This window comes from Hippichthys cyanospilos, chromosome 6, assembly GCF_059441005.1.
Source record: "Hippichthys cyanospilos isolate Australia breed blue-spotted pipefish chromosome 6, RoL_Hcya_1.0, whole genome shotgun sequence".
NCBI lineage: Eukaryota > Metazoa > Chordata > Actinopteri > Syngnathiformes > Syngnathidae > Hippichthys > Hippichthys cyanospilos.
The window spans coordinates 10454569-10469055 of NC_142374.1; the positions used below are offsets into that span (position 1 = coordinate 10454569).

The 14487-nt window shown below is 36.9% G+C and overlaps 2 protein-coding genes across 3 annotated transcripts; one reads left to right on the top strand and one right to left on the bottom strand.

Annotated features, from left to right (window-relative positions):
- The first annotated feature begins 186 nt into the window (after positions 1-186).
- On the top strand, positions 187-4313 carry atp6v1e1a (ATPase H+ transporting V1 subunit E1a). Its single transcript, XM_088416788.1, has 9 exons — positions 187-334; positions 546-611; positions 705-814; positions 1844-1910; positions 2051-2140; positions 2591-2659; positions 2764-2858; positions 2985-3072; positions 3987-4313. The coding sequence occupies exons 1-9, from the start codon at positions 302-304 to the stop codon at positions 4047-4049; spliced, it is 681 nt and encodes a 226-aa protein (XP_088272914.1). The 5' UTR covers positions 187-301; the 3' UTR covers positions 4050-4313.
- slc25a18 (solute carrier family 25 member 18) lies at positions 3133-14236 on the bottom strand. 2 transcript variants are annotated; one of them, XM_088416786.1, is made up of 10 exons: positions 14072-14236; positions 12971-13306; positions 12526-12648; positions 10388-10443; positions 10109-10199; positions 9189-9304; positions 8870-9056; positions 7518-7690; positions 5449-5524; positions 3133-5377 (listed from the first exon to the last, which is right to left on the bottom strand). In XM_088416786.1, exons 2-10 carry the CDS (start codon positions 12988-12990, stop codon positions 5236-5238), a joined length of 984 nt encoding a protein of 327 aa, XP_088272912.1. In that variant the 5' UTR covers positions 12991-13306; positions 14072-14236; the 3' UTR covers positions 3133-5235. The 2 variants fall into 2 exon arrangements, with proteins under 2 accessions (XP_088272912.1, XP_088272913.1); XM_088416787.1 differs by having other exon boundaries at positions 12971-13302; positions 14072-14163.
- Between the last annotated feature and the right edge of the window lie 251 nt (positions 14237-14487).

Sequence of the window (14487 nt, forward strand, 5' to 3'; positions counted from 1 at the left end):
TTAGAAGGTTTAAAGCGGAAATAATCACCCCCACTTCCCGTTTTATTAAAATTATTTTATTTCATTTGAAAAAATAAAAAGTGCGATGAAATCTCTCGCGCTTAACTCATTCACAAGGGACATGTCACTCATTTCTTTCATTTTGAAACTACACACCGGAAATTCTATCCGGCCTTGGTTACATTAACCATGATTTGAAGGGAGCGGAAGCACTAACTTGTACTCCAGCGCAAACGGGATTCCACAAGTTGTCGCGAAATCTCGATTTTTTTTAAACACTTTTGGGAAAACAACAACAAACATGGCGCTAACAGACGCTGACGTCCAAAAACAGGTAACGACAATCAGGAGACCCGAACGTAAAAGTAGGCCAAAGTTTAATGAAAGGTAAAAACATTTGAACTACCGTTACAGCGGACACTTGTGGATATCCCACCAAATAACGACATTCGCTTAAAAAGTATTATGAATTATACAAATCAACTTTATAAAGTTCGACCAGACGAGTCTCTCAATTTGACAAGTCTGTCGTTTGTCTGTGACAGATAAAGCACATGATGGCATTCATTGAGCAAGAGGCCAATGAAAAGGTTGAGGAAATTGACGCCAGAGTAGGTCCCACCTCTCCTCATTTCTAGTACTTGCTTTTTTTTTCATTGCTGAAATGCCGTGTAAACAGTTGTCACATGCTCAATTGATTTCAGGCAGAGGAAGAGTTCAACATCGAGAAAGGTCGTTTGGTCCAAACACAGAGAGTGAAAATAATGGAATACTATGAGAAGAAGGAAAAGCAGATAGAACAACTTAAGAAAATGTGAGTGATTTGTCAAAAGCATTCATTTCTATGAGCGAGCTGTGCGCTTGAAAATGCTCTCTGCTTTGAATTCTTTTTCTGAATGGTCAGATTTTGTATTCCCGTGTAAAGGCCTGTGAAAATGTATTTTTCATTTATGTTGCTGTCAAGTGAATGAGTTAACTTATTTTTACATCCAACCCAGCACATAACAATGTTCGATGTCTAATATCATAAAATGAGTTTAATTATCCATACTCCCAGACAGTTATTTTTGAAATTGTCAATTACGCTGTTCAGGTCATGGGGAGCTGGAGGCAGGAGACATTGATTAAAAGGCCTTGAATTGTCAAAGCTCAATCCCGAGGCACATATAGGCAGATGACAATTTAAACTCACTTTCACCCCATCCCTTAGTGGGAACCAAACCCTGACGCTCCGATGCCGATGTGAGCTAACCATTTGACCTTCAAAATTATATTACAAAATTTGTTTATTTTTTCCCACATCTTATTGTACTAACAAACTGCATTTTAAAATACTAAACAGCTGCATGAGTGCTGTTTAACTGTTGTGTTATGTTTGTTTGTTTGTTTGTTTGCCTGCAACCTTCTGTCAACAGTGTTTGATGTATTGACCTGGAGATTATGTTGTGTAAGTAATGTTCCGATTCTCAAAAATCAAAACATTTGGAAAAACTTTAATAAGGTTTTGTCCAGTCTCATATGACTGGAAATGAATTTATTATATTATTTAGAGACTCAGAGGTTTAAAATCAAAAACAGGATTTATATGGATCTTATACACACTGCTGATTTAACAACTATATATATATTTCTCTTATAAATTTTTGTCATGTCTAATCAAAGCAACTAAACATTAATATCATAGGATCTTTTTCAGAAAAAAAAAATACATCTCGATTAAACTTGACCTCCTCTTGCTTTTCAAAATAAGAGATATTCACTCATTGATTTCATTGGTGATGAATGGTGAAGGACTTATGCACTCTGAGTGCTTTTGTTTACTTTTATTTTCTACAACCCATAGCCAGATGTCTAACCTGATGAATCAAGCGAGGCTGAAAGTGCTTAAGGCCCGTGATGATATGATAACGGTAAGCGGTCTTGCTGTTTCTCTTAAATTTTCAAAAGTCTGTTCATCTCGCACAGTAAATCCATGACTGAAATTTTCATCACTCAGAATATCATAACTCTGTATTTCATTTTGAACTTTTTCTAACCGCATGCATCCCAGGATATGTTGATGGAGGCCCGGCAAAGACTTGCAGAGATTACTCAGGACCCTCCCAAGTACTCCACATTGTTGGAAGGCCTTGTGCTTCAGGTAAAAAAAAAAAAAAAAAAGAAGAAGAAAAGTGGAAGAAAAAGTGTGTGTGTGTGTGTGTGTGTGGGGGGGGGGGGGGGGTGATGATGTCTTTGCTCTGCTGTAACCCTCAATTCTATGACCACACAGATGTGCAGGCAGGTTTCCTAACTTAATGTTTATTTATGTGTAATAAACATTGATGAACATTCAGGTACTCAGAACCAGGGGCAGTGTCATAGACACTCAAAAAATAGACAAAAGAGTCGAAGCAATAGCCTTAAATTAAATTTGGTACATTGCAACTTGCTAACCTTTTATCATTTTATTGTCTTGAATTACCTTGTAGGTTTATTTTACAAACATTCAACATAACTAGTTGGGTCACATCCTACCCGAGGGAATTTTGATTATCGATGAAAACGTTGTTCACATGTGCCTTTTTATTGAGTGTAGGCCTCTAATGTGCAGGGTTTTTACCAGCTGTTGGAAGAGAAAGTTATCATTCGATGTCGACAGCAGGATGTGGAGATGGTTCAGGTAAGGTTGAGCTGAGAAATGTGGGGTGAAAGAAGAATTCCCAAACTGTGTATTTATTGCATGTAGTTTTTAGTCAACGTCATATGTCTGTGGTTTGTTGATAGGCTGCAGTGAATAAGAATATTCCCATTTTTAAAGAGGCTGTGAAAAAGCACATTGTTGTCAAAATCGACAAGGACCATTTTCTATCATCAAGCATGTAAGAAGATTCAATAATCGCCCGTCATTTCATACACTTTAATTTTCTAATAGGGGATACTTTTTGATTTTCATTCATTCTTTCTTGTTTTTTTTTTTTCGAACACATGAATGTTTGTTTTTACAGCTGCGGAGGAGTAGAGGTGTATAATGACAATGGGAAGATAAAAGTATCCAACACTTTGGAGAATAGACTAGAACTTCTTGCACAACAGGTAAAGAAGGCCGTCTACGTTTTTCTGTATTTCTTAAAAATTAAATAAATTAATACAAAGTAGGTATTCCGATGTTTCGCCTGGAGAGGGCACCCAACTCCACATAATTCTAGGAGTGGCGCGCACCCGCAAGGCAAAGCAAGGCAGCTTTATTAACAAGCGATCGCGCATTTCACCCACAATGTAACTCAGTATGATTCGCCTGATTAAAAGTACATTTGAAAGCTTTTAATAAAACAACTAAAGACTTTTAATAACAAATTACAAAAATACAAGATAGCTTACTAAAATTAGCAAAAGAACATACCAGTGTAAAATATTCTAATGATTTTTTTTTTTAAATCCATTCAAAAGATCAATCATAAACGTAAGAAGGAAAAAAAAAACTGTTGCGTTCACACCTCGGCTGTGATTGAATTGGTATGAACGGTGAAAGTCAGATCTGGATCAATCGAAACAAGGCTCAATTTTGATAATTCTCTATTGCATACACTCAACAGGTTTCAGATTTATAATTACTGTACACTTAATTTGTGTACAAATCCTTCTTATAACCTTTTTATTAATACAGATTTGTGACATGTATATGAAATTAATTTGATCTGTAATATGTTGAAGTATGCCAACTCAATATTATTCCTATACAATCTAATGTGGGCACAGTGTATGTCACTCAAGGTCAGGAGTCAAAAAAGTCAAAAGTTAAACATAAAACACAAAATGAGATATAAAAGGCGAAGGCAAAGTAGTGCAAGAACAAATGTAATCCAGAAAACACAGCATTGTGCTATTGATAAACAAGGGCATGAATACATTAAAAGGGAGTATTTTGATTGTTTTGTTTTATATATATTTATTCAAATGAATCTTGGACTCATGATGTGTTACATGTTAGTTGGTTGTCCTCTCAACAGATGATGCCTGAAATCAGAGTGTCCTTATTTGGCGCCAACCCCAACCGCAAATTCACAGATTAACAGTGGATTTGAAGGCTGCAGTCTGTACACAGGTGGAATCCATGCATAGTACTAGTGACAACAAGTATAGCTGCCATAAGTGCCATACTTTTAACCGGGGTCTCCCTGTTTTAAATTTACATAATTTCAGCCTTATGTGCCAAATGTTTTTCTTTTTTCATGGGAATTAACAGTGTTACAATGTATACAACTGAATACGATCAAAAAGTGTGCTTATATTACAGTATGTAACATTCAAGCCAAAGTAATAAATGAGCACATTTCAAAAAAGTTGGTGTGCATCTTTATTTACAATTTGTAAAAATTTAAAAATACTGCCTCCATACATATATATATATATATATATATATATATATATATATATATATATATATATATATATATATATATATATATATATATATATATATATGTGTGTGTGTATATGTGGGTGTGGGTGCGCGTGTGTATGTGTGAAATAGGTCCAAAATACTACCAAAATCCTAAACAGCAAAGGTCATATCATGTTCTGACCATTTCTTTACATTTAACAATAATAAGGCTTTTATTATATTTTCCATAAATTTTTACAATTTGTTAGGCAGTAGTATTTGGTCCCATTATTTTGGATTTATTTTTAAACCTGAAGATGTGAAGAAGGAAGCAAGGTTTTAGTACAGTGGCCCAGGAGTGTGTGTCGCTTTTAGGCCGGAAGTGAACTCCGTGTGTGTATATTTTACGCTAATACAGGGATTAAATCATTACCAACAGATTAACAAATGACCTACTGACAGGCAGGACTTCCCAATCCAAGTAGGGAATCCAAGATAACAACTCGGACCTCACGGATAGAGTGGGAAGAATATATTACAGGGCAGGTAAAGAAAGGCCTTTTTTTTGTGATGTATTATGCAAAAGAGATGTGCAAGATCACTTACTTTAGATGATTTTGAACCAAACAAACTGTTAGCAGCCTGAATAAAATACAGCAAATATTTTTAGCAACCAGACAAGATTATCTCTTTTGGGTTAAGGAATAACTCCAGATGTAAACTCAAATCATCTTGCGACACAACACATACAATGCACAGGACCCTGTTTGACCAAATGAACCCTGTTGCCTGCATGTTGCAAACCTTGATAACACGGGAGAGTGTGAGCCGCTGGGTCAACACATAGGTTGTGGAACAAGGCCTGTTGATTGATTTTATCCCATCAATCCCAGCACTGCCTCCCCGACACCAAGAAAGTAGACACCTTGTGCAATGCCAAAAAGGGGAGCAATGACCAGTGCTCTGCATGCTGCACCCTTCAGGAATGCTGATGGCCCCTCTCGCTGCATTATTCGCCTACAAAAACACGTAATTAATAGTGACGAACAACAAATTACAGGATCACTAACTGATTGTAAAATATTCACCGTGTGCAGTCAATAATTCCTCTGTAGGTGTCCTCCCCTTCACCTTTTTGCAGTGTTTGCAGTCGAGTTTTTATCACTGTGCAGATGACAAAATCAATGACAGGTGTAACAACTCGAACTACTCCAGTAGTACTGAAACCCAAAATACATTATTCCCTTTTCAAGGAATTTAATTTGAGTTTCCTCAACCTTGAATGTCCTTTTTTTTTTTTTAAGAAAAAAAATAGCCGAGGGACAAAATTTTGCAACCGCTGTTTGAGCTATGAAATGACCAATACATTTGCAAGCAAATCCATGTGTAGACATATCTGTAACAGGTTCAGTCTTTCTGTAATATATATATATATATATATATATATATATATATATATATATATATATATATATATATATATATATATATATATATATATATATATATATATATATATATATATATATACTGCTGTAGATGACCAATCAATTCCCTTCTGAGAACATTCTATCTGAAGCATCACAATGGAGAGTCATTTCTGTCTCATGATGTCAAAATGGGAGGACTGTTTCAGTATAATTCTAATTGAACTGTAAAATGGATTGCTTGCTTCATAATTTGATTTTGATACATGATGTGAATTATGATTAGCTCCCTAAACATTTGAAAGATCATTCAAAGTATGAATAAGTTTACCTATAAAAGCTGTAGTCCGTTTTAGGTTGATCTCTGTAAGTCAAAAATGAGCCCATGAAAAAGGCTGTTTTTTTTCCATGTGAATTGTAAGTTAAAAAGAAAAGGACATTTTTTTGTCTTTTTAATTTCAGGCACTTTGATGCAGTTGTTGTTTTTTTCTGTTTTAAACTAACTTGTAATCTGTATAAATGCTGTAAAAAGCAGTTCATATTTGTTTGCAGTTAATATAAGTTGCTTTATATTGCAGCTTTCTTTGTTAATGTTAAAAACTATACAGTTTTACAATTATTATAGAATATAATCTTATTTGTATTAGCAAGTGGGGAAACGTGAAAGGTTTTCTCAGTTCTCAGTTTTCAGTGTTGCCTTTTGGCTGCCACTATGACCAGTATTCTTCTCATCTTGTTATTCATGATGGTTAATTCCGAACACAAGTGCATCCCCAGTTATCAGATGGTGTGCGCACTTGTGAAACCACATTATTTTGTAGATTATTTTTCCTCCCCCTCTCACAGATCTAAAATAAGTTAGAGGTTATAGATCTCTTTAAAGCTGAACAAAGTTGAGAATGAATTTATCTCATTTATTCGTATTAAAAAAAACATGGCATTCAATCAGGGGTGTGTAGACTTTTAATATCCACTGTATATCCAGTGTCTGCCACCATTACTACTCGCCAGATACTTTGGCCCAGTTCTCTGGATCGAGAGAGCTTTCCCAGTTAAAATTCTGATCTTCCTTTCTCCCAGCCCAACTTCAGGTACACATTTACAAACTACTGTCATCTTGTGCAAAAGATGTTTTGAAAATTTTTAACATAATAAATAATGCTTCATTTTGATTGACTGCCATAGAGTACAATCTAGTATGTCATTGTAGTAATAGTAATAGTAATAGTTTGCAGTGGAACACGCTGGACAGGTAGCTGGCCAGTCAATCGCAAAGCAAATATACACAAGAAGCATTCATTCTCACATTCAAGGCTTAAGACATTTTAAAGTCTTCGCCTAAACAAATGTGCCTGCTTTTGGAATTAACGAGGAAACTAGAGTTCGCAATTAGAGAAGCAAATATTCTAATCACTGTTCCTTTGTGGTGCATACTAAAATAGATTTCCATTATTCATATATGTGTGTGAATAACATTTGAGTCAGTTCATATTTAACAGTGGGATAGAGTGGAGACTTGGACACAGCTACAATTAGTACAAATATTGATAAACGTGTAGATGAATTTAATAAGGATTGGAGATTAAATTTATATTAAATTTCAATCTATAATGTAAAATCCGGACATGATGTTAAATGTTAGCGAGTATAATGGGCAATATTTAGTTGAGCAATAAACCCAATGTCACACAGCACAGCATTCATGATTTCTTTCTCGTTTCTCCACTCACCATCCAGTGGTGTGACAGCCACAGCAGCCACTGAGCCGGCAGAGCATCCCGCCACAAAGGACTGCCAGAAAGGAGCTTGTGCCTGTACATCACCTGGACTTCCATGTTTTTCCCTCCCCAGTGCGTTCAAGTTGGCAAACAAGGGGAAATAGATCATTGAGAAAGGGACATCCCTAAAAAAAATGTTTTTTGGGAAGGTTTTAGTTGAGAAAAAAAAAAACTATAGACCCTGTCAGTGACAAAGAAATGAGAATAATATTATGACCAACGTGGAAAAAGCTGTGATCTTTTCCCACTTTAACATAGGTAGCAGCCAGACATACTGTAGCTCGGGGAATCTAACGGTCAACATTGATAAGAGGTGTCAGGAAACACTGTTACGTAATACAGAACCAATCAAAGAAGTAATGAGGGTGCTGAACGGGAGCAGAAACAATTCAAATTCTTCCACTTATCTCGACCATGGCACTGGAATGTTTTGATTTGAAACTACTACCTAAGTTGTTTTTGGCATTTAATGAGTTAAATGGGGAAAGGCAATGTGTATTTCAGCGCCATACACATCAAGCTTGCCTTCCTTGCAAGTGGATTGTAACAGTAAAAAAAAAAAAAAAAAACATTAACCCATTTAAGCCCACATTTTTCCTGGACATGAAAACATCCAAATCATAAGCCATATGGTATCCCTTTGAAATGATGAAGGACTTTTTTTAAGCGAAATAGTTGATGAAAAAGTGTGTTTTATGACCGGTCACAGCAATGTAATTACTCATTGTGCAAACACACCAAACCAATCTGAGTAAATGCAAATGCATATGTCATCTTAAAGATCATGTGTACAAAATATATCTGTTCTATGTTTATTTTAACATACTTTACTAAGCTTTTGTTTGGGAGCTTTGACGCTGTCATCTTTCTCTTGAAGTGCAACCACAAAGTAAAAAGCTCTGGTCATGTGACAATATTCTCTAAAAATGTGACATTGCACACATTTCATCTACACATTGTAGTATTTCAGTACTTCATGAAAAATGACTTAAAAATCATTTATAGGGCTGCATAAAATGGAATTGTCTTTACGGTCACAAATGGGTTGAAATGGGTTAAATCCCGCAGTGTGCAAATCTGTGCTACATTTGTATTAGATGTTTACGTAAAAACAAAACATTTCTTGCTAACTTGCAAGAATTGTTCATGTATCTTTGAGTGATAAGCATAAGTCATAATAACATTCGTAAATAACTATCTATCTATTTTTTTACTTTTTAATGCTGATATAATGCTAGCACAAGTTCAAAGGGGTTATATTGTGCAGATACGCAGTGGCCTGTGTGAGTGCTTGTGTGTAGAACCTCATTAAGGTGGCTCCTGCTCCCCTATACAGGCCAGCAAGGCCTCTGGTTCTCAACAGCTCCACTGTGATGCTGGTGGCAGATGTCCGTAGGGCGGGAGTGGGCCGGGCCGGCTGTGGTGTCGCAAATGATGGAGCGGGACCAGGAACAGCAGCTTGAGCTGGTGTTGGGACTTTCCTCTGTGCAGCTGATCAGAAATCATACTTATGTCAGACTATGGTCCTTAGAAGTCATTTTGTTGGGGAAAATAATATTTTACCCTCGTTGTCTACGTTTGTTGACATATACGGTTAAATACAGTAGCTGCATTAACGCTCACCAAGCCTCCCTGCATCTTGTAGTTGGATTTTGAGCATTTCCATGGGAGTGGTTACCACCACCTGGCATGTCCCAGCCCCGCACCCTGCCAAAACTTCTCCCCAAAGGGGCAAATGGCTACGGACAAAACAATATAAAAAGCATCAGCATAACATCAAATTATCATATTTTAAGGTATTTCTTATTATTTTAGACTCTTCAAACATCCATCCATCCGATATCTGTAGCCGATTATCTTCACTAGGGTTGCTGGCTTGCTGATGGCCATCGCAATAGTCCCCACAGAACCCATGCTGGCGCAGGGAGAACATGCAAACTCCTCACAGGAAGGCCGGAACGAGCTGGATTTGAATTCGGGACTCTGAACTATGAGGCGGATGTGCTAACAACTCTGCCACTGAGCCGCCCATTCTTCAATCATGTGTTATTTGTTTACCTACTACGGGAGTCTATTTTTGTAGGTGGTTTACCTGCCATGGTTTCGTACCAGCGCAAGGCTCACCGCATGTTTGCTAATTTGTCATCTTGATTTCCGCCAAGCAGGGTATTCCAGTGCACTGAGGGGATGTCTTTCAGAATGCGTCTGAGTGAAAACTTTGTGGCAGAAAGTCGGACTTGATTTAGGCCTGCTCAGACTATGTGGTGCAGCAGGTCTAATATGATTTTGGTGAATTTGACCAGGGAATTTAAACAGATTCTAAACTCAGTAAAATGTCTCTAATCACCAAATGATTCTATAATAATTAATGTTTGCAAATTCTTCTAAATTAAAGCTTTGAGATGTCACTTCAATCACACGTTGTCTATTTTAATTTAATTCAATTACAAAAGTATAAGAACATTGTTCAAATATTTACACACCTGACTGAATCCTTTTTATCGAACAAACTTAACAATGAAATTGATGATGTGAAAGGTTACCCGTCTCTGGAGAGCTTTAGTCTGAAAGCATCATTAGCTGCCAGTTTGATTGCTTTTTCCGGTGTGACAAGAGTGAGATTGACCGCCGCACCTGGTGGAGTCAAACAAGCCAATGAGAGACAAGCGCTTCACTCTCCACTAGAAAAATAGAATGCACCAGCGCAATATTTTATGGCTTACTACCATGAATTGCAAGGTCACAATTAGCCACCAATGTATGCTAAGTCTCAGCTACAGTATATATTTGTTTGTCACAGGCATTAGAAACGCAAATAATACCTCTGTAGCATCCAAAATAGCCTTCTGAGCGTATTGTCTTAGCTAGACAATCCCACCTGGTATGACAAAAGAGAAATAACATTGCCTTAGTAAAAGCACTTCAGCGGGTCTTACAGTCAGTCATACAATTTGTCGATAAATCTGCATTTAAATGTGCTTCAAAAGTCAACAAATACCATCAGCATGTTGCAAATCACATCAAACGTAGGCAAATGTTGAGAAACTTACCATATTTTTCAGACTATAAACCACGACTTTTTCCCCATGATTTGAGCCCTGCGGTTTATAGTCCAGTGCGGCTTATCTGTTGTTTTTTTATTTATTTTTTTGCTAGCCCCCAGCAAGCAAATGTGTGTATCTGTTCCAGGTTTCAATTTATGGAACAACTATGAAATAGAACTGAAAATATGTTAATCAATGGCTGTGCATGAGGAGTTTTAAAACTATATTTTAAAAAATATATATGTCTAAATTGAATAAGAGAATGTGGTGTGTAAATTTTATATACAGTACACAGTAGCCTATATATGATTTTGTTATGTATTTATGATTGTATATATGAATTATGTGCAATGTGCTTTTATGTTCACTAAAATACAATTTTATATACAGTACACAGTAGCCTATATATGATTTTGTTATGTATTTATGATTGTATATATGAATTATGTGCAATGTGCTTTTATGTTCACTAAAATAATCTATCAAACAAAAGGAGATAAAAAAAAGATGCCGTTGAAGTATTGATTTTGATTTTGAACGCTATTTAACTAACAGTATTCTGTTAGTGTTGAAAATATCCATCCATCCGTTTTCTATAAATATGTTGGGAGTAAACATGCAGGCATGTTCCGTCTGTTAAAGAGAGGATGTTGCTGTTTGCAGACAATTCCAAAAAAATTAAATAACAAAAAAAAAATTATCAACTTCCATGTACCATGTTTTTTCGTAAATATCTCATGTTATTACCTGTGGCTTATACTGTAGTCCAGTGTGGCTTATCCGTGACAAAAATAATTTTTTTGCTCATATTTTGCTGCTGCGCCTTATATACCGGTGCGTCTTATAGTCCGGTTAATATGGTAATTTCATTTAAAAAAAATGTATGGTTAAGGATTTGTTTGATAACATTTTAATGTGTTTTCTTATGGGTTTTTTATTTATTTATTTATTTATTTATTTATTTATTCATTTATTTATTTTTGGTAATGCCATCACAGAAAAGTACCGGGAATGTCAAAGACAAAAAAGTGTAATGATAACCATCTTGACACTGTTCAGGAATACATGATCGATTTTCACTTTTGCTATTTTTGTTATGGTAAATGGTCTTGTCTACTGACAATGTCCTAGCAGTTATTGAGTTTAGATGATTGCCTAACCTAAATAATGTTTTTAATTTAGAGCAGATTGGAAACATCAAACAATATCATAAAAGTACTGTGTACCATTTTGAATGTTCCACAGTATAAACCCATGGGCAAGGTATGTACAAGATTGTCCAAACAAATGTTATAGGCATCACAAAAATGAAGCCTTAAAGTAAACACACAATGATCTCCTGGAATCTACAGACAATTGAACCAGTTAACCTGTTTATCTTGAGCTGGTAGCACACAATTCAACTTTTACGATTGGGCATTGAAGGGAATAAGTTGTTCTGAGTAGTTTTCCATCTCTGAGTCACAGTGGAAAACTGTGGTCTGGATCTTGTGCTGAGCACAGGATAGCCACACCCATCACAAGGCAGTGCTGCTGCCCACCACACAGAAAATTCAGGGTCTTATAAGGACACCAATGCACATTTTTCAAATTTCACATTTTTGGGTCACATTCCCTCATTAAAAAATGCGCATAATTAGTGACTCCAGTTACATCCAAACAAAACATGCATGTGGTTAGTCACATGCTTTAATGATGATCATGATTTTCCATTGAGATTTCTCAAGCGCTGAAAAAAAACTTGGGCCTAGTCTGTTTAGTTTTGAAGAGATTCTGTGTGATTCATGTGACAAAGCAGTCGTTGGTGGATTGCTAACTTAAGACAGTACAGAGATAGAATGCACTCATACACTGAGGATTCTGAGGTAGGAAAAACATTGATTTTGATATCAATTGGCTCGAGAGGCCATACTCACATTCCTTTGTAAACCTGAGCGCCCTGCTGGTTCTGTAGCCGAGTTTTGGCCAGATCAATCGGAAATACACATGTCACACCAACCAGGCCTGCCACGCCCCCATTAATCAGCTTAGCAGGGAGACTGCAAAGGGATCAACATATAGACACATGGGACACATGCATGCACACAAACATTTACAAACAGCTGTCAACACAGGCCCCACACATGGCCGAATAACAATTCAGACTAGTTGAACTAGTGATGTCTCATTGGGGTAATTCAAATAATATCGCTGAATCAAAATGCTAAACAGAAACTCAAAATAACAAAAAGGAAACAGATTATTCTTTGGAGAGAGGATTTAAATTAAACAGATTTCTCACGTCAGACCAATTGATTCTGTAATGATCAGACAAGGAATTGGAATAACAGCAGAAGGAATGTTTAACTTAACAAAGAATACCTTATTTTGTTCTCCGCCATCCTCTGCGTTTGGGCTCCAGGCCCACAATTCCCTTTGTTGGCCACCACCTATTTCCTCCTCTTCTTGCTCTTCCCGTCCACAATTTGGCACTGAGCTCCAAATGGTCAACTCAACCCTCTCCTTTTCCACTCAGTCCCACTAATGCAGCTCAGTGGGTCTTTGATTGTCACTAGTGGCTGCTGTTTTTCCTCCCACTGGCAGATGCCTTTTTTTTCCTGTTCTCGCCAAAACCAGCAATGACGACTCGGTATGGAGGCCAGCCCCTCTGCTTTTTGCTCTCTCTCTCACGCCACTGCACGAGCTCTTCACTTCTATCTTGAATGGAAAACATACAGGAAATATGATTTTATGAGATTAAAAACTTATACAAAATTATTCCAAAATAAAAATAAAAAAGAGATAAGGAATTTGACAGCACTTTCAACACAAATCACTGTTTTATAAGTCATTTTTCTTGCCATGTGGAGCTTTGAATGTATTCTATGCACTGTATTTGAGCGTATTCTATGTAGTGTATATACAATAGTCCTAGAGGCATAAACATTTTACTATAGGATCATTTAGAAACTTGGCTAAACTTCACAGATTGTCTTCCATCTCCTCCCCTGACTTCCTCTTCCCTCATCTCTCTAATTAATCTGACTTAATCTCCACCTCTACTCTGCCTCTATTTTTAACACCATTAAGCGTCATAATAGCGTTACTCTTTCAACACAGTAAACTATTGTTTTCAAACAAGGATCGAGACGATAGTTTTATTACTTCTTTCTCACACATCTCAAATGTTTTGTCTTTTTTCTCCATCTATTCCTAACTGTTGTTTTTGTTGCTGGATCCCAGCCGCATTCTGCACATGCTTTTGCCTGAGCCTCTTCCTGTGCAACTTTCTTTCAGCCCTGCTCCATTCACATGGAGAGAGAGAAAAGTGACCGTGCCAAAACACAGAGAGGGTTGCCTCACCCCTGGACAACCTCTATGTCCAAGACCTTAGGCCACCGACCCTTTTTTCTGGCAAAGTTTGACAAAACGAGCAAACAGTATCATTTTCCTCCGTTACGACAAGGAGAACGGGATCCTTACCTCTGTCGGCGCATCCCACACACAGACTGGATCAGGCTGTCCTCTTTTCCTCTCTCTTCAACCATGCGTGATGCACGCGTAACCAAGTGGTAACCAAGCGAGAGAGCAAGCTGAGCGAGCCAGTCGTTGGACAAACACTAGCATTGTCTCATTAGCTAAATCCCTCCCTCTCGTGGTGACTGTGTCAGACCCTCAGCAATTGCATTGACACAACTGAATATACATACATACACTCATGTCCGATGAACTTGTTGAGCCAACACACACCACAAGCACATATCAGCAATCCGGTTTCAATTTGTTTGTTTTTGATAATTATGCAAAGCAAAGACAAAGATGGATTTAATCATTCTAATTAACCCTTTTATTCGTTGGCCTTTACGTTACATAATACCCCAGTCTGCAACTAATCAGCT

Excerpts from the sequence above, each read along its gene's own strand:
- atp6v1e1a (XM_088416788.1), top strand. The coding sequence starts at position 302 with ATGGCGCTAACAGACGCTGACGTCCAAAAACAG. Across the intron at positions 612-704 it reads TTGAGGAAATTGACGCCAGA|GCAGAGGAAGAGTTCAACAT; the intron begins GTAGGTCCCACC and ends AATTGATTTCAG. Across the intron at positions 1,911-2,050 it reads CCCGTGATGATATGATAACG|GATATGTTGATGGAGGCCCG; the intron begins GTAAGCGGTCTT and ends CATGCATCCCAG.
- slc25a18 (XM_088416786.1), bottom strand. The coding sequence starts at position 12,990 with ATGGCGGAGAACAAAATAAG. Across the intron at positions 9,305-10,108 it reads CTAAAGCTCTCCAGAGACGG|CCATTTGCCCCTTTGGGGAG; the intron begins GTAACCTTTCAC and ends TTTTGTCCGTAG. Across the intron at positions 5,525-7,517 it reads GGCTGTCACACCACTGGATG|TGATAAAAACTCGACTGCAA; the intron begins GTGAGTGGAGAA and ends TCATCTGCACAG.